Source organism: Panthera pardus, unplaced genomic scaffold (genome assembly GCF_024362965.1).
Source record: "Panthera pardus isolate Hobbes unplaced genomic scaffold, ASM2436296v1 HiC_scaffold_21, whole genome shotgun sequence".
Classification (NCBI taxonomy): domain Eukaryota; kingdom Metazoa; phylum Chordata; class Mammalia; order Carnivora; family Felidae; genus Panthera; species Panthera pardus.
In genome coordinates, this window is record NW_026526777.1 from 41,800,059 (window position 1) to 41,822,367 (window position 22,309).

Consider the following 22,309-nt stretch of genomic DNA (forward strand, 5'->3'; position numbering starts at 1 on the left):
ATGTTAAACTTGTGGTAAGCAAAGAAAGATCAGATAGAACAGTGTGGTATTCCTACACGTTTCAAATAAATTTGTTTGAGAAAGCACAAAGCTACACTGGGAGAGAATAATTCAAGGAGTACTTTTAAGAGGATAGGCCCATTTTCTGATCCTTTCATCCTAATGGCCACCACATTCATGGAAAGCCAAAGACGTTGCCAGGAACAGGAGTCAAAGACATTTATTAGTAAGAGCAAAGTGGAGTCAGCCCAAATATGTAAGTAATTTCTCTGCCAGATAATTGAAAGTCATTCTTGAATTGGAAGGAAGCAAATACTAACATACTAGTGTTGTTTCAAGTGATAAGAAAATGTTTTAATATGAATAATTAGAGTTGTAGTCTTTGTTAGGGTTTTAAAATTCACTTAAGAAATACCTGAAGGGTGCCTGGGTGGCTCAGTCAGATGAGTGTCTGACTCTTGATTTTGGCTCAGGTCATGATTTTGGCTCAGGTCATGATCCCAGGATCATGGGATCAAGCCCTGTGTTGCTCTCTGCGCTGAGCATGGAGGCTGCTTAAGATTCTCTCTCCCTCTCTCTGCCCCTCTCTCCCTCCCCGTCTCTGTCCCTCTCCTCTCTCTCTTTCTCTCTCTCTCTCTCCCTTTTTCTCTCCCTCTCTCTCCCTCTTTCTCTCTCTTGCTCTCTTTCCTCCCCTCATCTTCCCTGCCCCTCTCTCTTGCTCATGCTGTGCTCTCTCAAATAATAATAAAAAAAAAGGCAAAGAAATACCTGTGGTAATAATTAGGTATTTGTTAAAGCTGGCTATTTTCTCTTTTAATTTTTTTGAATGTTTATTTATTTTTGAGAGAGAGACAGAGCACGAGCAGGGGAGGAGCAGAGGAAGAAGGAGACACAGAATCTGAAGCAGGCTCCAGGCTCTGAGCTGTCAGCACACAGCCTGATGCGGGGCTTGAACTCATAAACAGCAAGATCGTGACCTGAGCTGAAGTCGGATGCTCAACCGACTGAGCCACCCAGGCGCCCAAAGCTGGCTATTTTCTTGATATATATTGTTAAATAAGGAATGTTGCCAGCATGCTTCTTAGAATGTTGTGAACAAAATAGGAAAAGAAAGACTACTGGGGCGCCTGGGTGGCTCAGTCGGTTAAGCATCCGACTTCAACTCAGGTCATGATGTCTCAGCTTGTGAGTTGAAGCCCTGCGTCGGGCTCTGTGCTAACATCTCAGAGCCTGGAGCCTGCTTCAGACTCTGTGTCTCCCTCTCTCTCTGCCCCTCCCCTGCTCGCTTTCGGTCTCTCTTTCAAAAATAAATAAACATTTAAAAAAAAATTTTTTTTAAAGAAAAGACTACTGAGCTAATGCTTAGTTTCATTGGTACTTTGAGGTATAAGATACAGTTTTCATGGAAATTTTTAAAGGAATTTTTCTTATATTGAAAGCAGTATTTTCTTCACATATTAAAAAAAAATAGGGCTGCTACTTAATAGGAGGGAAGATGAAGCATCTACCTAGTGTTTAACTATCACATGGATGTGTTTCCTCATGTAGTATTCTCAAGACTGCCTGTAAATACTTTTTAGTTGCTTCTGAATAATAACCGTAGGCATAATTTCTTTTAAAGCAGAATTGTATTGCTTGAAACTATTTTGTCCCTACTCTCCTTAAAGGAAATGAACATCTACCAAACAAAGTGGAATACTGAAGCCTACTCAGTTTCATAGCTGGTGTAGAAAGGAAATATGAACTGAAAGTCTAGGATCTGTTGTATAATCTTCTTTCCTTCTCAGTTATGAATACATAAACAGTCCATGACTTAAGATGGTTCAATTTAAAGATTTTTTGACTTCCTGATGATGTGAGAATGATATTCCTTCAGTAGAAACCATACTTCATGTTTTGAATTTTAATCTTTTCCCAGGCTAGCAATGTGCAGTATGATACTCTTCATGATGCTGGGCTGTGGCAGCGGCCACAGCTCTCAGTCAGCCACGCAGTCACAGGGGTAAACAACCAACACATGGAACTGTTCTGTTTCTCACTTTCAGTAGAGTGTTCAGTCAGTCACATGAGATATCCAGCACTGTGTTATAAAATAGGCTTTGTGTTAGATGGTTTTGCCCAACTGTAGGCTAATGCAAGTGTTCTGAACACAGTAGATTAGGTATATTGAACCCATTCTTGACTTGATATTTTCAACTTCTCATGGGTTTATTGGATGTAACCCCATTGTAAATAGAGGAAGGTCTATCTGACTAAGTATACTTCCTTCCTCAAGAACTGAAAAAACTTGATATCTGAAATCAGTGTTTTTTAATCTTTCATTAAACCTTCTGTTGCAGAAAGTGCAGTGTCTCCACCTCGAGAGCTACATCCATCTCTGCTCAATTTAATCAAGTCTTCTGACAGTAGGAATTTCAAAAGCACCATCTTAGTGAAAGGCACTATATTGTGCTGAGGGAGAGAATGTAGGCTTTACAGCTAAGTGGACTAAGACTAGGTTAACTTAGTCACTTGCTAATTATGTCACCCGGAGAAAGTGACTTAACTTCTTAGAGTTAGAGGTTATAAAATTGAGATAGGGGTGCTTGGGTGGCTCAGTCGATTGAGCTTCCAACTTCAGCTCAGGTCATGATCTCATGGTCTGTGAGATCGAGCCCTGCGTCAGGCTCTGTGCTGACAGCTCAGAGCCTGGAGCCTCCTTCAGATTCTGTGTCTCCCTCTCTTTCTGACCCTCTCCCATTCATGCTCTGTCTCTGTCTGTCTCAAAAATAAATAAACATTAAAAAAAATTTTTTTAATTGAGATAATAATTCCTGCCTCAAATTTATTATGAGGATTAAATTGTGTAAATATAGCATAATTGATGGTAGTTGGTTATTGGTATCCTTTCCATGATCTGTGATGAAAGTGTGAAAAAATTCACATGTAAAATATTAGGAAAGGGGTTGCAACTACAGACATGGAGGAATTCAAAATAATTATGAGTAGATATCTGGATAAAATGCACAGTTTATTTTTAGGAAATTATAAATTAGCAAAATAAATGCAGGAAAACATAGAAAATATAAATTATAGATTAAGGACAGCTTTCCTTATTCCTTTGGTTCTTGTTGAAGTGTCAGACCCAAATGTTTTCACAAGTGAAACCTTTCAAAACTTTGAGGAACAGTTTGTGCCATTTAAAGTGTTTCAAAACTTAGAAAAAGAAAGCATCTTTTTTCTTTTAAAAACCTGCATAATTCAGAGAAAGATATTCCTCAGTAAAACTATATAACCCAGTCTTACTCATGAATATACCTACAAAGATTCCAAATAAAACATTAGGAGCTAGAACCCACTGGAATATTAAAACAATAATATACCATGACTGAGATACTTTAGGGATAGTTTACCATGTCACCAGACTGGAGGAGAACAGCCATGTGATCATCTCAGCAAATGCCAAGGAGACCCTGACTAATTAAGAAACATATATATGTGTGTGTGTGTGTGTGTGTGTGTGTGTGTGTGTGTGTGTGTGTGTGTGTGTGTGTATGTATATATATATGTGTGTGTGTGTGTGTGTGTGTGTGTATATATATATATATATATATATAAAATTTGTAAGGATCCATCTTAAATATAGAAGTACTATATTTTTATACACAGACACAGCTATCATGACTAAAGGTGAAATATTATAAACATTCTCATGGCACCTGGGTAGCTCAGTCGGTTAAGCGTCCAACTGTTGGTTTCTGCCCAGGTCATGATCTCACAGTTCGTGAGTTCGAGCCCTACATTGGGCTCTGCTCACAGCATGGAGCCTGTTTGGGATTCTGTCTCTCCCTCTCTTTGCCTCTCCTGCTTGCTCTCTCTGTCTCTCTCTCTCAAAATAAAATAAACTTAAAAAAAATTGTTTTGATAAATAAAATCTGGACTAACAAAGATATCTGTCATCATCACTATTATTTAACATTCTTCTATTACTCTTATGCAAGAAAATGAAAGAATATTAAAAATTTCTAAAGCAGGAATAAAAATTAAATGTCAAAATTTATAAATAGTGATTGTCCAATGTTATCACTTTATTTTCCTTTTTATGAAATTTTTATGGTGAATGTATAACCTTTTTATAAACAGGAAAAACAGTTGTTTTCATTTAAAAAAAAATTAAAAGGCCTGCTGGAAGCCTAGGCCTCTGGGCCTGAGAGGGGCCCTGCGACTGGGAGCCAGAGGTGGGGGTGGTTGGCATCCAAGGGAGTATAGTAAGTGTCATAGGGCAGGGACGCCCCGAGTCCCCGAGATAGCCCCCAATGAGTTCACGGTATCTTCCTTATATGATCAGGCCCCATTGCTGGCATCGCCACTAACCCAGAGCCTGAGAAGATTATGAAAATGTGTCTGGCAAAGTGGGGCTGGGGACCAGGACCAGGAGATTAGGGGCAGCAGGTAGGCTGGAGATGAGGGAGCTTTAGGGAGGCCTCTGCAGCTGTAACTGTGAGACCTGGTCAATGATGACGTGACCACTGCGCAATCTGAGTTCTAGGAACCTGGTGATGGAATGTGCTGAGAGCGGACTGAGACTGGGCAAAAAGGTATTAATAATAATTTTAAAAAATTAAAAGGCCTGAACTATATTTCTGAAGCTCTTTTAGCTCATTTTTTTTTTTAAGTTTATTTGTTTATTTTGAGAGAGAGAGCATGAGCAGGGGAGGGACAGACAGAGCTAGAATCCCAAGCAGGTTCTATACTGTCAACGCAAAGGCTGACCAAGGGCTTGATCTCATGAACCTTGAGAGATCATGACCTGAGCCGAAATCAAGAGTCGGAGGCTTAACCGCTGAGCCACCAAGGCACCCTGCTTTTAGCCCCTTATATTTTATTATTCTAATAGAGCTATTTGCCAGTACATAGCTTCTTGGCACTCATTATTTCATTTTGAATCTGATATCAACCCTGAAAGGAAGTAAAACATTTATTATATTTTTTTAAAGCTAGGAAGGTTAAATTGCCTGACCCAGGTCACATGGCAGCAGTAGCAAAACCAGAATTCTCTGTCTCTGAATATACTCCTTTTTACACACTAAAAAGTTATATTTCCAACAAGGCAGCATGATGTATTGCTGTGATTCTCAAACTTTAGTATGTATATGAATCACCATAGATTGTTACTTAAAAATGCTTTATTCTCAGGCCCAACTTCAGTTATTTTTAGTAGGATTAGGATGATGACTCCAAAATTTGCCTTTTTAACATGTGCCTCATGTTGTTTCTGCTGACCACACTTAAGTAAATACTAGTATAATTTAAAGAATAGAGATTATAAATGGATATGGTGTTGAGGAAATATGGAAACTACTGAGTTTGGATATTGCTTCCTCCTACTGTACTGTTTAGGAGATCTTGGACAGCCAAGCAATGAATGGCAGGGAAGCAATAGAACGTATTAAATGAGAACATGGGCTTTGGATCAGTACCTTGGGCATGTTACCTGATAACAGCAGTCCCCGTTTCATAAAAAGGCTCTAAGGAAATAGGTGTAAAGTTCCTTAAGGAGGAATGAGAAAGCAGGGCAGAGACAGACCAAAAGTGTTATTACTCTAATGGAAGTCTCAACAACAACCCAAAAAACTCCAGAAAGTATCAGGGATTCTTTACTGAGAAAAAAGATTTTATGTTTTTCCATCAGCTTTTATTCTGCTTAAAGTAATTAGAGACTGTTTAAACTTTTTATTTTTAATTAAATCTCAAAGCGTATTGATGACTACAATTGATTAGATGGTTCCTAGAGTAAGTATTTGAATAGATGTTTCAGAAGTACTGGTAAAGTTTGAAATAATATAGGTTTTGCTCCTAACATTTAATTAGAAAAGGTAATTTGAAAGAAAAGGTATTTGAAAGAAAAGAAATGAAGGTTTCTATAAAAAGGCATTACAGTCTTGGACTGTTTCACTCTGAGACTAAGAATTGTTTCAGATGGCATTTTTAGATCTGATATGTTATACTAGTATAGAATGTTGGCAAGTTGTATGGAAAATGGTGGAAAAGATTTTGGCATTCCCTCTCTCTCTAGGCATGCCTCATATTATATATATTCTCACTTCTTTTTAAATCTGTTAATTAGCCATAATGTAGAATATATATTGTTATTATTTTTACATTTCTAGATTCCATTTTTGTGATCTATATTCTTTATTCAACTCTAATTACTGTACCCTACTATTATTGCTGCTAAAACCTTATCCAATCTTATTTCCATTTTTAATTGACTGTAACTTTAGCTTGTGTTTATGACTTGATTTTTTCCAGTTCAATTAAGAAAAAAATTCCTACTCATATGAATGTACTACCTGAAGCTTTCTTACAGCTTCATAAAATAAGCACTTGAGACCTTGTCAGAAGTTTATAGGATCCACGGGGAACCTGGGTGGCTCAGTCGGTTGGGCATCTGACTTCAGCTCAGGTCATGATCTCCCGGTTCATGAGTTCGAGCCCCACATCGAGCTCACTGCTGTCAGCCTGTCATCACAAAACCTGCTTCCCATCCTCTTTCCTCCTCCCTCTGCCCCTCCCCCACTTGTACTCACCCTAAAATAAATATTTTTTTAAAAAGTTTATAGGATCCTTATATTGCCTCTTTTTTTTTTTTTTTTTTTGAAAGCCAGAGAGAGTAGGGACAGAGAAAGAATCTCAAGCAGGCTCCACAGAGCCCAACACGGGGCTTGTCATGACCTGAGCTAAAATCAAGAGTTGTATGCTCAACTGACTGAGGCACCCAGGTGCCCCAGGATCCTTATATTTCTTTGTAAAGTGATTATGGTTGATAACATTCCATTTACTTAATAAATGAAACTGTGTCTCTTCGTAGGAGAAAAGGCAGAAACACATAATTTTATCCACTCCAGAAATATTATTTGGTTGTACTACTAAATGAGTTTGGAAAGGCAGCAATCAATCTTAATCACTGAAGAGATCCATTTATTATTGACAAGCCAATAAATAAGAATTATAACAAATAGTAAATTGAATATAAATACAACTTAGTAGTTGAATTGCCTTCTTGTTTACCTCTGTCACATCTATTTTATTCAACAAACATTTATAAAACACCTAGAGTGTTTTAGACTGTGTTTGATGCTAGACATGTATAGATGAACACAACATATCTTTTAAGACTCCTTCTGGAGCTCCTAGTTTCATAAGGGAGAACAACAAAATAGAACGTAAATTATCAGTATTATGTAATGTACTGAGGTGGTTCACAAGAGGGAGTGGTTAACTCAGTAAGGGTTTTAGAGAAACAGCCAAGTTATATTTTTTAATTAAACTTTTTATTTTGAGATAATTATAGATTCACATGTAGTTGTTAGAAGTAATAGAGAGCTCAGGGAGCCTGGGTGGCTCAGTCGGTTAAGCATCTGACTTTAGCTCAGGTCATGATCTCACGGTTTGTGAGTTCAAGCCCCGCGTTGTTGGCCTCTCTTGCTGACAGCTCAGAGCCTGGAGCCTGCTTTGGATTCTCTGTCTCCCTCCCACTCTCTCCGTCTTCCCAGGGCTCCCCTGCTTGTGCTCTGCCTCTCTCTCAAATATAAATAAACATTTAAAAAATGTTTTTAAAAATAGTAGCCCATGTACCCTTCATACACGTTCTCCAATGATATTACAAAAGTATGTACAATATCACAATCAGGATATTGACATTGATACAGACTAGTGCAGAAAGTTTCTATCACCACAAGGATCCCTCATATTACCTTTTTGTCTTCCCTCCTACCCCCACTTTCTCCCATCCCCCTAGCAATCCATTTAATAATTTTATCATTTCAAGAGTGTTAATATAAATGGGATCATATAGTCCTTTTGAGATCTGCTTTTTTTCACTTAGCATAATTCTCTGGAGATTCATCCAGGTTGTTGCACAAATCAAACTTGTTCCTTTTTATTGCTAAGTAGTGTTTCGTGATGTGAATATACTATAGTTTAACCATTCACCCACTGAATGACATTTATGTTGTTTCTAAGTTCAGGCTGTTATGGACATAGCTGCTATAAACATCCATATACAGGTTTTGATGAACATAAATTGTCATATCTCTGTGATTAATCCCCAAGCGTGTGGTAGCTGCATGTTTAAGAAAAACTACCAAACTATTTTCAGAATGGTTGTACCATTTTACATTCTCATCAGCAATGTATGAGTGGTCTGGTTTCTCTGCATCCCTGCCAGCCTTTGTTGATGCCACTTTTTAAAATTTTAGCCGTTCTGATAGGTGTGTAATAATATCTTATTGTGGTTTTAATTCTGTTGCACATCTTTTCATAGGCTTATTTGGTATGTATATCCTCTTCTGTAAACTGTCTCTTCATGTCTTTTGCCCATTTTTGAATTGGATTGTTTGGTTCTTTATTGAATTATTAGAGTTCTTTATATTTCAGATACTAGCACTTTGTTAGATAACATTTACAAGGATTTTCTTTCTAGTATTTTTAATGATTAATGGGCCTGAGTTTTTAGTAGAGTTTTAGATTTGTGGAATAATAATTGAGCAGATAGTACATAGAGTTCCCTATACCCGCCCCACCCCGTCCCATCTCATTGTTATACAGTTTCCTCGGTCATTAACATCGTGTATTACATTAAGATTAACTTTTTATGTTGTAGAGTTTTGTGGGTTTTGAAAAATGCATAATGATACATATCTACTGTAACAGTTTCACATGGAATAGTTTCATTATCCTAAACATCCCCTTTGTTTCACCCATTCATCTCTTTCTTTCCTCCTTCTTCCCCCTGAGCAACCACTCACCTTTTTACTATCTCTACAAATGTGCCTTTTCCAAAATGTCCTGTTGTTGGAGCCATACAGTGTGTAGCCTTTTCAGATGATTCCTTTCACTTAGCAGTAGGCATCTAAGGTTCTTCTGATGTCTTTTTGTGTCTTGATAGTTCATTTCTTTTTATCGCTAAATAATGTTGTTGTACCACTTTTGTTCATTCATTTGCCTGCTAAAAGGCATCTTAGTTGCTTCCAGTTTTTCATAATTATGAATGAATCTGCTGTAAATGTGTGCTGGTTTTTGTGTGGTCATAATTTTTCAACTTAACCTAGGTGTACAATTATGATAAGGCTATGTTTAGTTTTTTGTAAGAAACTGCCAAACTGTCTCCCAAACTGGCTGTACCATATTGCTTCCTATCAGCAGTCCGTGAGAGTTCTTGTTGCCTGCACCATGTCAACATTTGGTAGTCAATTTTTGGGGTTTTAGCCAGTCAGTTAGGTGCATAGTGGTATCTCATTGCTGTTCTACTTTGTAATTTCCTTTTTTTTTTTTTTTTTTTTAGCTGTTTATTTTTGAGAGAGAGAGAATGTGAGCAGGGGAGGGGAGGGATGGAGAGAGAGGGAGACACAGATTCCAAATCAGGCTCTAGGCGCTGAGCTGTCAGCACAGAGTCTGATGTGGGTCTTGAGCTCACATACTGTGAGATCATGACCTGAGCTGAAGTCGGACGCTCAACCGACTAAGCCACCCAGGTGCCCATCTACTCTGTAATTTCCTAATGACATCTGATGTTGAACGTCTTCTCATTTACTTATTTGTTATATGTGTATCTTCTTTGGTCAGGTGTTTGTTCAGACCTCTCCGCCATTTTTTAATTGGGTTATTTGTTTCATTATAGTTGAATTTTAAGAATTCTTCGTATATTTTGGATACAAGTCACTGGGTAGTATCTGCAGATATTTTTTCCCAGTCTGCAGCCTGTCTTTTCATCCTCTTAACATGGTCTTACACAAATCAAAAGTTTTTAATTTCTATGAAGTTAAGCTTATCAGTTTTTCCTTTACAGATCATGCCTTTGGTTTCAAGTCCAGGAACTGTTTGCCTAGCCCTAGATCCTGTAGGTTTTCTGTGTTTTTTTTCCTAAGAGTTTTATGTCTTATTTGCAAGTTTGTGATCCATTTTGAGTAAATTTTTACGTAAGGTGTATGACAGATTGAGGTTCGTATTTTTGCCTATGGATGTCTAATTGCCCCAGCACCTTTTATTCGAAGGGCTATTTTTCCTACATCAAATTGCTTGTGTGCCTTTGTCAAAAATTATTTGGGCATATTTGTGTGAGTCTATTTCTGAGCTCTCTATTCTGTTCTGTTGATCTATGTATAAGTGTAAGGGGTACAGTGTGTTACTTTGATGCATTTATATATTGTAATATGATTGCTGATACAGCATGATCACATATAATTATAGTACGATATTATTGTCTGTTATTAGTTCCATGGTTAAATTTATAAGTATTTTATTTTATTGTTTTAATGCCATTATGGGTGGGTTGATTTTCCTTATTTCTTTTTCAGATGTTTCATCATTAGTGTAAAGAAATGCAATTGATTTGTATATGTTGATTTTGTATCCTGCTGATTTATTGAAATCATTGATGAATTCCAACTGTTTTTTGACTGTTGGGAGTTTTTTTTCTTTTTTTAAGTTTATTTATTTATTTTTGAGAGAGAGAGAGAGAGCACACGAATGGGGAGAGAGGTAGAGGAAAAGAGAATCCCACGGGGATTCAAACCGGGGCTCAATCCCACGACCCTGTGATCATGACCTGAGCTGATATCAAGAGTTGGATGCTTAACTGACTGAGCCACCCAGGCACTTCTCCTGGATTTTCTGTATAGAGGATCATATCATCAGCAAATAATGACAGTTTTACTTCTTCCTTTCTAATTTTGGATGCCTTTTATTTCTTTGTCTTGCCTAATTGCTCTAGCTAAGACTTTGAGTACTGTATTGAATAGGAGTGGTCAGAGTGGACATCCTTGCCTTGTTCCTGATCTTAGGGGAAACACTTTCAGTTTTTCTCCATTGAATGTAATGTTAGCTGTGGGTTATGTTGTATATGGCCCTTATTATATTGAAGTCTGTTATCTTCTATACCCAGTCTGTTAAAGAGTTTTTGTCATGAAAGGATGTTATATTTTGCTTTTTCTGCATCTGTTGAGATGATGTGATTTTTATCTTTCATTTATTGATATGTATATTATCTTAATGATTTGTATATGTTGAACCATCCTTACAAGCCAGAAATAAATCTCACTTGGTCATGGTATATAATCCTTTTAATGTGTTTGTGAATTCAGTTTGCTAATATTTTGTTGACAATTTTTCATCTATTCATCAAGGATATTGGTCTGTAGTTTTCTTGTGGTGTCCTTATCTGATTTTGGTATCAAAATAATGCTGGCTTCTTAGAATGAGTGTGGAAGTGTCTTCTCCTAGATGTTTTTGAAGTTTGAGGAGCATTGGTATTAATTCTTTGAATGTTTGGTAGAATTCTCCAGTGAAGCTCTCTGGTCCTGGAGTTGTCTGTGTTGGGAGTTTTTGATTACTCATTTAGCCCCTTTCCCTTTTATTAGTCTGTTCAGATTTTCTATTTCTTCCTGATTCAGTCTTGGCAGGTTGTATGTTTCTAGGCATGTTTCTGCATTATGTAATTTGTTGGCATAAAATTGTTCATAGTAGTCTCTTATGAGTCTGTATTTTTATAGTATCTGGTGTAAGGTCTCCTCTTTCATTTCTAGTTTATCTGAGTCCTCTTTTTTCCTTAGTATAACTAAAGGTTTGTCAATTTTGTTTATTTTTTGAAAGCCGGCTTTTAGTTTTATTGATCCTTTGTATTGTTTTTCCGGTCTTTATTTCATTCATTTCTGCTCTGATTTCTTATTATTCCCTTCCTTTGAACTAACTTTGGGCATAATTTCCCCTTTCTTTTCCTAGTTCCCTGAGGTATAAATTTAGATGATTTATTTGAGATCTTTCTAATTTTTTAATATATGCATTTGTTACAAATGTTCCTCCCCAAACTGCTTTTTGCTTTAACCCACAATATTTGATATGTTGTATTTTCATTTTCAGTTGAGATAATTTTTTATTTCCCTTTTGATTTCTTTTTTGACCCAGTAGTTGTTTAGAAGTGTGTTACTTAGTTCCACATATTTGTAGATATTGTTACTTACCTCTTGTTGATTTCTAGTTTCATACCATTGAGGTCAGAGAAGAAGATTGGCATGATTTTGGTCTTCTTAAATTTGCTATGATTTGGGAGTGCCTGGGTGGCTCAGTTGGTTGATCTTCCCTGTCTGAACACTGTCTTAAAGGAATTCTACCTGTCTGTCCTATTACCATTTTCTTTTTTCTTTATGTCACTTTTCACTGTGTGAAATTACCTTATTTATTTGTATATCTGATAATTGTCTATGCCCATTAAGTAGTAAGCTTCATGGGGGCAGGAAATTTGTTCATTAATGAATAAGATTTACTACCATGTGCATGTAGTAGGTGCTCACTCACTGGATGGATGGGTGGATGGATGGATGGATGGATGGCTGGTTTCTACACTGTTTGACATGGCTCTGTCTCTCTCTGCCTCATAAACCTATTTAACTCAAGATTGTTAACTTTCAAGACTCCACTCAAGTAGTACCTCCTTCAGGAAGTTTTTCCTGGCTGTTACCCCTCCTGAAAGCCTGGTTTATTGATTGATTTCCTCCACTATGCACAGTTCTACATTTGTACTTACATGCTGTGTTTTTATTTTATAACTTTTTTCTTTTACACCCTTAATAGTTCTTCACTATATACATCCCCATTCTCTAAAATATACCTGGAACCCAGTAGACATTCACCATATGTTTGTTGAATATAGGAATAAATTTGTCTTTTGAGTTAATCTTATAACTATATAGTAAACAATGCAGCTTATAGTAGACATTTAAACATTTGTTGCATGAAAAAATGAATTCCTCTGTACTGTTTTTTATTACAAAAACAATGTAGCAATATTAAAGACTTGTTTAAGTTTTCTCTAAAATATCACTACCCTAATAGCAACTATTTTCCTTAGCCCGCTTTTTTCTTTTTCGTCTTAATTATACAAAACATGGATGTGTATATATCACTATAAAAATAGAATTCAGATAATTCAGAAATGCTTGAAAGTGACTCCCCTTAATAATCTTCCTTTATCAGGGATAGACACCTCTGTCTTTTTCTACAAACATAATTTTATATACAGAATGAAGTAATATATGTATAGTATTTAAATTCTGTTTTTCACAGACCATAGAAATGTTTTTAATATTACTTCATGGTTTTATAGAACTGCCTTTTCATTTTAGAATTGAGATGGACATAGAGAAAGCTGACTAGTACAAAAAAGTTCCTTGGATAAAGATTCCTATGTCTAGTTTCCTCATTTATCCGTAGACCTAATGATTTCCTTTTTTTTTTTCTTTAATTTTTTTAATGTTTATTTATTTTTGAGAGACAGAACATGAGCAGGGGAGGGCACAGAGAGATGAGGACACAGATTCCAAAGCAGGCTCCAGGCTCTGAGCTGTCAGCACAGAGCCCAACATGGGGCTTGAACTCATGAGCTGTGAGATCATGACCTGGGCCCAAGCCGGACGCTTAACTGACTGAGCTACCCAGGCACCCCTAATGATTTCCATTTTTGTCTCAATCATTTTAAGATTGTGGATTCTCTATAATCGCAGAGTTGGAAAGAGGCAGAGTCTGGATTCAGACCCAGATTTTCTCACTTCAAATCCAGTTATCTTTCCACTTACTATCTCTCGAAATTTAAGCTTTCTTAACTATAAAACAGGAATAATAATGTCTTTCTTGCCTGTTGTGAGGATAAATATGATAATCACCTAAGAAGGTATAATACATGTGACCTCACATTTTAACTAAAACAGGGGAGCCTGGGTGGCTCAGTCAGTTGAGCATCCAACTCTTGATTTTAGATCAGGTTATGATTCCAGGGTTGTGTGATTGAGCCCCATGTTGGGCTCTGAGCTGAGCGTGGAACCTGCTTAAGATATTCTCTCTCTCTCTCTTTCTCTCTCTCTCTCTCTCTCTCTCTCTCCCTCCCTCCCTCCCTCCCTCACTCCCTCTCCCCCCCCAACTCTCTCCCCCCCCTCTCTTTCCCTCTCCCTTGCTCACACACTCACTGTGTCTCTAAAATTAAAAAGAAACATACATACACACTAAAGATCAAGGAAGTATTATATCTATTAATTTTTAGAGAACCATATTAATCTTACATTTTAGTGTTTTGATGTTTTAGGTTATGGGACTAAAACTGGATTTGCTAGATGCCAAACTCATTCAGCTTGCCTGTGTAGGTTTGGGTTTTGAAAACAGTGTCCAGTCTATTTTGTTTTTTTATTTAATTTCAGATTAAAAACCAGTAAACTGTTATCAGAGTAGAAAGATTTTGGTTGAAAAGAACACCATTCGCTTTCTGTTAACACAGTCCCACTTTTTTCATTTTTTAAAATACCTTCCCTGAAAAAAAAAAATACAATAAAACCAAATGTCTTTCCTGAAACGTGGTTCAGGATGATTTTCATATGTAATTTTCCTGGTTTCTCTCTCAGCACTTTTCCTAACATGTTATTTTGTTTTATCCCTTTTATGATAATGATGAGTACAAAACCCTAAGAAGCTTGTTTTTATTTGTTTTAGATTCAGTAGATACCATTGCCATAAATATTTCCAGCATGAATTATGCTTCTAACATGGTGGGTGTATAATAGAAGCTCAGGGTAGAATAGCAATGACTTGATTTTCTGTGATTCTGAACATCACTAAAGTGGGCTACCAGAGTTAGCCAAGAGAGAATTAGATGTAATTGCTTGCCTAAAGTGATAATATCTTTCTAGTGCATTCCCTGAATACCAATAAAGGCAGATGATTTCAGGGAAAAGCACTCCTCATTTGGGAGATGGGAAAGATCAAGTAAGGGTAATAATTAAAAAGAGACCAAAATGTAACACATGTAGACTAGGTATATGCTAATCATTATTTGAAGAAGTAAAGTAAAACATTTCTTATTCCAAAATAATCTGTTGGAATACCTGCCTTTTAAAAAGTGAGTAAGGCCTTGTATGTGTTTCACAGAAATTTCATGGAAATAATATGAGCTTAGAAAGGATGGGGCGCCTGGGTGGCGCAGTCGGTTGAGCGTCCGACTTCAGCTCAGGTCACGTTCTCACGGTCTCACGGTCTGTGAGTTCGAGCCCCGCGTCGGGCTCTGGGCTGATGGCTCAGAGCCTGGAGCCTGCTTCCGATTCTGTGTCTCCCTCTCTCTCTGCCCCTCCCCCATTCATGCTCTGTCTCTCTCTGTCTCAAAAATAAATAAACGTTAAAAAAAAAATTAAAAAAAAAAAAAAAAAAGGAAAGAAGCACTTGACCCATTATATCATTTTAAGAATTACACTCTAAGAATAGGACTTGTGTTTAAAAGCTAAGACATTAAAAAAACTAGCACATTGATTTTTATTTCATTATTAATTCTTTTCTTTTGAACTCCCCCCCACACAATCTCCTTTTATATAATAATTTGAATTTGATGATTTCTTTAGTAATTAGAAAAGAAAATCAGCTTTCAGTAAAAACTTGATGTTACCTGAACTTACTTGAGAAATACTAATTTTTTACCTCTTGATGAATATCTGTTTATTCTCATTTCATTACTTTTACTAGAAAACAGAAATATAGTTTATTATGAAAATGAAATGAGAATATATATAAAGTGCCTGGCACATAGTAAGCATTCACTTTTTAATTTTAATTTATTTTAATTTTTTTAATGTTTATTCATTTTTGGAGAGAGAGGTGGAGACAAGGCACGAGTGGGGGAGGGACACAGAGAGAGGGAGACACAGGGTAGGAAGCAGGCTTCAGGCTCTGAGCTGTCAGCACAGAGCCTGACGCAGGGCTCAAACCCACGAACCACGAGATCATGACCTGAGCCGAAGTCGGATGCTTAACTGACTGAGCCACCCAGGAGCCCCTTAAATTTCTTTTTTTTTTTTTTTTTAATTTTTAATTTAAAAAAAAAATTGTTTTTGAATTTATTTATTTTTGAGAGACAGAAAGAGACAGAGCATGAGTGGGGGAGGGGCAGAGAGAGAGGGAGACAGAATCCGAAACAGGCTGCAGGCTCTGAGCCATCAGCATAGAGCCTGACGCAGGACTCAAACCCACAAACCACGAGATCATGACCTGAGCCGAAGTTGGACGCTTAACCAATTGAGCCACCAGGCGCCCAAGCATTCACTTTTTAAAGAAAGAGTTGCAGATATAATTTACAGTTAAGTTGCTTGTCTTTCTCTCTTTGTGTTGATCTTGTTTTGAAAATACAGAAACAGTGTGAACTTTACTATAAAGTGCTGAATTTGCTTTATTCTTTGCAAACCTTAGTAGATAAGTTATAAAAATTTTTAATGCAATCATGATGTTGATTACTGAATAATACTTAGCTAGACTCTGTCTATAGAATGAAATAAACATGTCAGAACACATCCAACTAAACTAGATAAGTAAATATTTTGTTAGGCCTTTTATATTGATAATTTATGTGGCACAATGTTGTAGTATAAATATTCAACACAATTCAACACAATTGGTGAAGAAGAGTTTTTGTGGAAATAGTTTAAACCTGGGGCAATTGGGTGTCTCAGTTGTTTAAGTGTCTGACTTCTGCTTAGGTCATGATCTTGTGTTCACGAGTTCGAGCCCCACGTCGGGCTCTGTGTTGACAGCTCAGAGCCTGGAAGCCTGCTTCAAAATCTGTGTCTCCCTCTCTTTCTGCCCCTCTCCTGCTTGCACTCTGTCACTCTCTCTCTCAAAAATAAATAAACATTAAAAAGAAATTTAAAAAAAAGAAATAGTTTAAACCTGAAAATGTGTTTATGTCTAAGCTTGACTGTTCATTAGTATCACTGTGGACCATTTAAAAAATATTGGTTTCTGGGTCCAGAAGAAGCTAAACAGTGTTGTGCCAGCTCTTAGGTAGGAGTAGGGATAAGAGGTACTGATCTGTAGTGTTTGTTGATTTCCGTGGTGTAAATACTTCCACCATAGCCAGGTTAAGCTACTAAGATAACATTGAATGTTGGGAAAAGATGTATATCAGCACAGCATTATATAATATTCCCATTATACAGATAAAATAAACATACATAATCCAAAAAAAGATAAAAGCAAAATTTAGTAAATTAATTAGGAAGTAATGAATTTTGAGTTTTTATTACCTTTGTTTTTAGTAGAACTAATTGTAAGTTTATGTAATTTAATTTTTAATAATAACTTTAACAATCAGCTTAGTTTTGAAAATATAACAGTCAGTTCTTATGAGCTGGTATGAACTGATTAACATTAGAATTCTAACATATCTGTATTTTTTAAATCAGCTGTAATTCTGATGCAGGCAACCTGCCAGCTTATTTTTTTTAAATACAGATCTGATCTTAAGTGCCAAGAGAGCATTCCATAGTCAGACCCCAAGTGTCTTTTCCTGTCTCATTTTATTTATTTTTTAAGCCTCTTTTTTTTTTTATTATTTATTTACTTATTTTGAAAGAGAGAGAGAATCCTAAGCAGGGTCTGTGCTGTCGGCACTGAGCCCAACGTGGGCTCCGTCTCACAAACGGTGAGATGATGAACTGAGCTGAAATCAAGAGTCAGATGCTTCACCAACTGAGCCACCCAGATGCCCCTCCAGCCTCATTTTAAATCAGACCCCTTATCTTATATCCTCCATATTTCACCCACACTATATTTAGATTACTTGCAGCTCCTCAAACACACCTTGTACTTTCCCACCCTTAGGACTGTTCATTATCTTCCTTCAGCTTTGAATGTCCTTGCCTCATCTGCCTGACTTTTGTAACACTGTTTACTCTTCTACAAATAACTCACATGCTACTTCCCCTTATTTCCTGCTGTCGGAAACATTCCTGTTCTCCTTGATGTTCCCCTAGTGCTTTGTTTATACTTCATTTTGAGCTCAAGTTTATCAATAACAAATGGCTATTTTCACTCACTATAATATAAATTTCTGAAGGGTGCCTTTGAATCATACTGTACTCAAGTAATACTTTAATACATAAAAATGATTAATAAAAACTTGTTTCAGTAGGAAGAATTTTAATTAATTTTTTTAAGTTTATTTATTTTTTTAGTAATCTCTACACCCAGTATGGGGCTTGAATTCACAACCCGGAGATCAGGAGTCACATACTCTTCCAATTCAGCCAGCGAGGCACCCTTTAATTTATTGTAATAGGAAGGATTGTGGTGAGGGCATGATACATCCTTATTTTCTATGCCTTTGGGAAACTAACCAAAATTTTTAACTTTTTTGAATTAGATGTTTCATACCTCTTTTTCCTGATAATTGAGGACTATGTTAGTAGTTGTATACCTATATCCTGCATCTAGAGAACACAAATAACATCATGATGACTCTCAAAACTTAGCAAAGAATTTCCTTAGAGAATATATGAAGCACTTAAGAGTGAAAAATACTAAATTACATAAGCACATACACAAATTATTTTTATTCTGATTTAGTGTACTTTATAGTGTTCCCAGCATTTTGTATCTATAAACAACCTCTAAAGAAGCAAAAATATCATGCTTTGTGAATGAGAGAAATTTGCTTTTATATATGTCCTTAAGGATAAATTCCTCATCAGTGTGTTGCTTTCTGGCATTTTATCTAGAATTAAAATTATCTAGTTGCCTTCACAGTAAGTATTGACAAGATCTAAGTGTACCAAGGAAATGTTCTAAAATAAAAACAATGTAAGAATTTGTTGAAACACATGTGATACATTTCTTATTAGTGGGGTTTCATAATTTTTTCTCATCTTTGACCCTAACCTGCCACCTGATGGCAAAAATTAAAATGACATCTTTTGTAATATTCAAAACCTCTATTGCAGTTATTTGGATTTTTATGTATTCAGCATACAGCCTCCAAAAATGCACATCTGTACAAATTATATGTACTTGATAAATGCTTGGTGATTACTTTGTACTTCAGGAGAATCAGATTTACTATTTAACTTCTATTAGTGTCCCTAACCAGGGATATTTATATAAAATCTTACTTCCTTTATGGAGCTGTATAAAGAAAGAATCTGCTTTTTAAATGAGTTTTATTTAATGAAGAATTTTACTTTAATCTAGTAATTTTCTCTTTTACTTTTCCATTTTCTTTAGAACGAGGTCACTCAGACACCATGGTATTCTTTTACCTTTGGATTGTGTTTTGTATCATCAGTTCCTGCTATACCCTCATCTGGGATCTGAAGATGGACTGGGGTCTCTTTGATAAGAATGCTGGAGAAAACACCTTTCTCCGGGAAGAGATTGTATACCCCCAAAAAGTATGTACAAAAGTGTGTGTATTTGTTTTTTTAAAAAACCCCAAAAACTCAAGTGTATCACCAGCTAAACCCTATTATGGTACATACCTAATCCCAACCTAATATACTTAGAAAAAAAACAACTAATTACCAAAAAATACTAATGCATTCTGTCAACAAAAATGTCAGGTTTTTACCAACTGCTGGGCACTATAGAAAATAAAAACAAAGTAAAGTTCTGGTTCTCCAAGAGGCCATAACCTATGTTAAACAGGTAAGTAGACAAATTGCACTATAATGTGGTAGAGTCTAGAACAGAGGAATAAATAACTTACAAAATTTGTGACCTAATTTTGACATGTAGTTCCCTCTATCTCAGATACCCTCTTCCCTCCCTTTTGTCTGCCTTGCAAACTCTTGCTCCTCCTTTTTCATTTTATTTATTTTTAATTGAAGTTATCATTGACAGAGTGTTACATTAGTTTCATGTGTACAACACAGTGATTCAACAACCCTGTATGTTACGCTATGCTCACAAGTGTAGCTACCATCCTTCACCATGTAGCACTGTTATAATCCTGTTGACTGTATCCCGGGATCTATGCTGTACCTTTCATCCTAGTGACCTATTTACTCCCTATCTGGAAGCTTGTATCCTTCCACTCCCCTTCACCCATTTTGTCCATTCCTTTACCTCCCATCGCTCCGGCAACTACAAGTTTGTTCTGTGTATTTATGGGTCTGTTTATGCTTTTTGTTTATTAATTTGTTTTTTAGAGTCCCCATGAGTGAAATCATATGGTATTTGTCTTGCTCTTCTGACTTATTTCACTTAGCATAGTACCTTCAGGTCCATTCATATTGTTGTAAATGACAGTATCTCATCCTTTTTATAGTCCAGTGTGTTTGTGTGTGTGCGTGTGTGTGTGTGTGTGTGTGTGTGTGTGTGTGTGTGTACATTTTTATCCATTCATCATCAGTGGATACTTGGGTTGCTTCCATATCTTGGCTGTTGTAAATAATTCTTCAGTAAAACAAAGGAATACAGATATCTTTTTGTATTAGTGTTTTTGTTTTCTTTGGGTAAATACCCAGTAATGGAATTACTGAATCATATGGTATTTCTGTTTCTTTTTCTCCATACTGTTTTCCTCAGTGGTTGCACCAATTGCATTGCCACCAACAGTGCACAAGAGTTTCTTTTTCTCCACATCCTCTCCTGTTCCTCCTTTTAAAAAGTCAGCTTAAGTGTTACTGTCTCTAAAAAGACTATTTTTCCAAGCATATTTAGTCATTTGTCCTAATCCCATTTTACCCTCTACAAATTTCTGTTACAACAATTATCACATTGTATTACAGTTATCTGCTTAGGTATTCATATCCCTCACTGCCCAACATAGTTCCTGGCATATAGTAGACTTAATATTTGTGGAGTCAGTGAATAAAGACTTGACTGAATGAGCAAGGCTTTGAAAGCACAAAGGAAAGGAAGTGCCTGACTCCTTCAGTGCATCAAGAAGACTGCTCTTTTCATTTACTTCAGCTGGTTTTTGTTAATGTGGAGTGCCAATGTAGTCTGGAAATATATGGATAATTCCTTAGGAATTATTTTAGGATTTTGTCTGTATTTGGGTAGGAGGACCTGAATTAAAAAGTCAAAGACCAAGAGTGTCTTTACTCAAATACTGAAAGAAATAGAACAGTGAACTAGAAATCCTGGTAAGTGAATTCTGATCCCAGGTCTCTCACTAACTAGCTATATAACTTTAGGCAACTATACTACAGTGTATTCTCTTCTATTAGATTATTTCTTGATCCTTTCCCAGTTCTAAAATTCTGTGATGGGGGGGGGGGAATGTATAGATTGGGTTACTAATACTTCATATACTATGTCAAAATGTCATCACTACCTCAAAACTGTACTTTGAAAAGTGTGTAAAAATGTAATATTCAGTTGGTGAGTAGGGAAGGCTGTTTTCACATGTGACGACTGAAGATGGATGGTAGGAGAGTAGGTACAAAGAATGAGTAGGGTAACTTCACATAAGCAAATGAAGACAGAAAGGAGGATATTCATTAACACTGATCTTTTTTATGTAAGATATAGCAATAATTCCAATGTGCAAATTTAGAATATATGGCCTAGGTACTAGACATATCTTTGTAAATCTCGTTTGAAGAAAAAATCAGGGGACACCTGGCTGGCTCAGTCGGTGGGGCATGTGATTCTTGATCTTGGTGTTATAGGTTTGAGTCCCATGTTGGGTGTAGAGATTACTTAAAAAAAAATCTTCAAAAAAAAAAAAAAGGAAGGAAGGAAGAAAAGAAATCAGTAATGTTAATAAGGGCAAGTCAGAGAGCAGACATGAGCTCAGGTTAGTGATGGCACTTTTGTGCTCACCAGATGCATATGCCTTATTGCTGCTTGTGTTCTTGTCTTACGGAGCCATATAATACATTTACTTCTTGTGCTGATTGCTTAGATGAACTGTTTGTGTCTTTATATAAATGTTAATCCATGCCTCCTTTTTTTTTTTTTTTTTTTTTTTTAAATATGGAACGCTTCACTAATTTGCGTGTCATCCTTGCACAGGGACCATGCTAATCTTCTCTGTATCGTTCCAATTTTAGTATATGTGCTGCCGAAGCGAGCACAATCCATGCCTCCTTTTAAATAGTTCTAACTTATTTGTTTCTATGTAATAAAATTAGTGAATAGAGTTTTTCAATCAGTTTCCTTACTGCATATTTTCATGACCCTAGAAAATAAAGTATATGCTTTCCTCCATTATAATTTGCAAATTTATAAGAAAAATGTTCTGCTGGATCACCACATTCCTTTCAATTTTAAAAAGACAAATATTGGAATAAGATTCATTCTCCTTGAAAAGGGAAAAGAAACTTTTGGTGGAGTCCAGTGTAGCTTCATTTAAAACTTAAGAACACAGTTATATGAATCTTGAAATCAGTTCCTAGGGATTAACAATGCATATTAGTGAGCACCACATCCAGGTCCAGAAAGTATCTTTGTTATCTCCATATTAAAACTTGTCTTTGTCTCATGACCTCATGTTAAGTTATTCCTCCCAAAAGACTTCCAT

At 36.3% G+C, this 22,309-nt stretch overlaps 1 protein-coding gene and 3 non-coding genes across 4 annotated transcripts in view; 3 read left to right on the forward strand and 1 right to left on the reverse strand.

Annotated features, from left to right (window-relative positions):
• Positions 1–22,309, forward strand: part of XPR1 (xenotropic and polytropic retrovirus receptor 1) — a 218,594-nt gene that overhangs the window by 179,902 nt on the left and 16,383 nt on the right. Inside the window, exon 12 of the mRNA XM_019428051.2 lies at positions 19,063–19,229. Within this exon, the coding sequence (XP_019283596.1) occupies positions 19,063–19,229 (167 nt within the window). The remainder of the gene's footprint in view (positions 1–19,062; positions 19,230–22,309) is intronic.
• LOC128778935 (small Cajal body-specific RNA 17) lies at positions 4,270–4,411 on the forward strand. The gene has a single exon (XR_008424794.1). It is a non-coding gene; the product is annotated as a small Cajal body-specific RNA 17 (non-coding RNA).
• Positions 4,488–4,568, forward strand: LOC128778925 (small Cajal body-specific RNA 18). The gene has a single exon (XR_008424784.1). It is a non-coding gene; the product is annotated as a small Cajal body-specific RNA 18 (non-coding RNA).
• Positions 21,757–21,863, reverse strand: LOC128778955 (U6 spliceosomal RNA). The gene has a single exon (XR_008424808.1). It is a non-coding gene; the product is annotated as a U6 spliceosomal RNA (small nuclear RNA).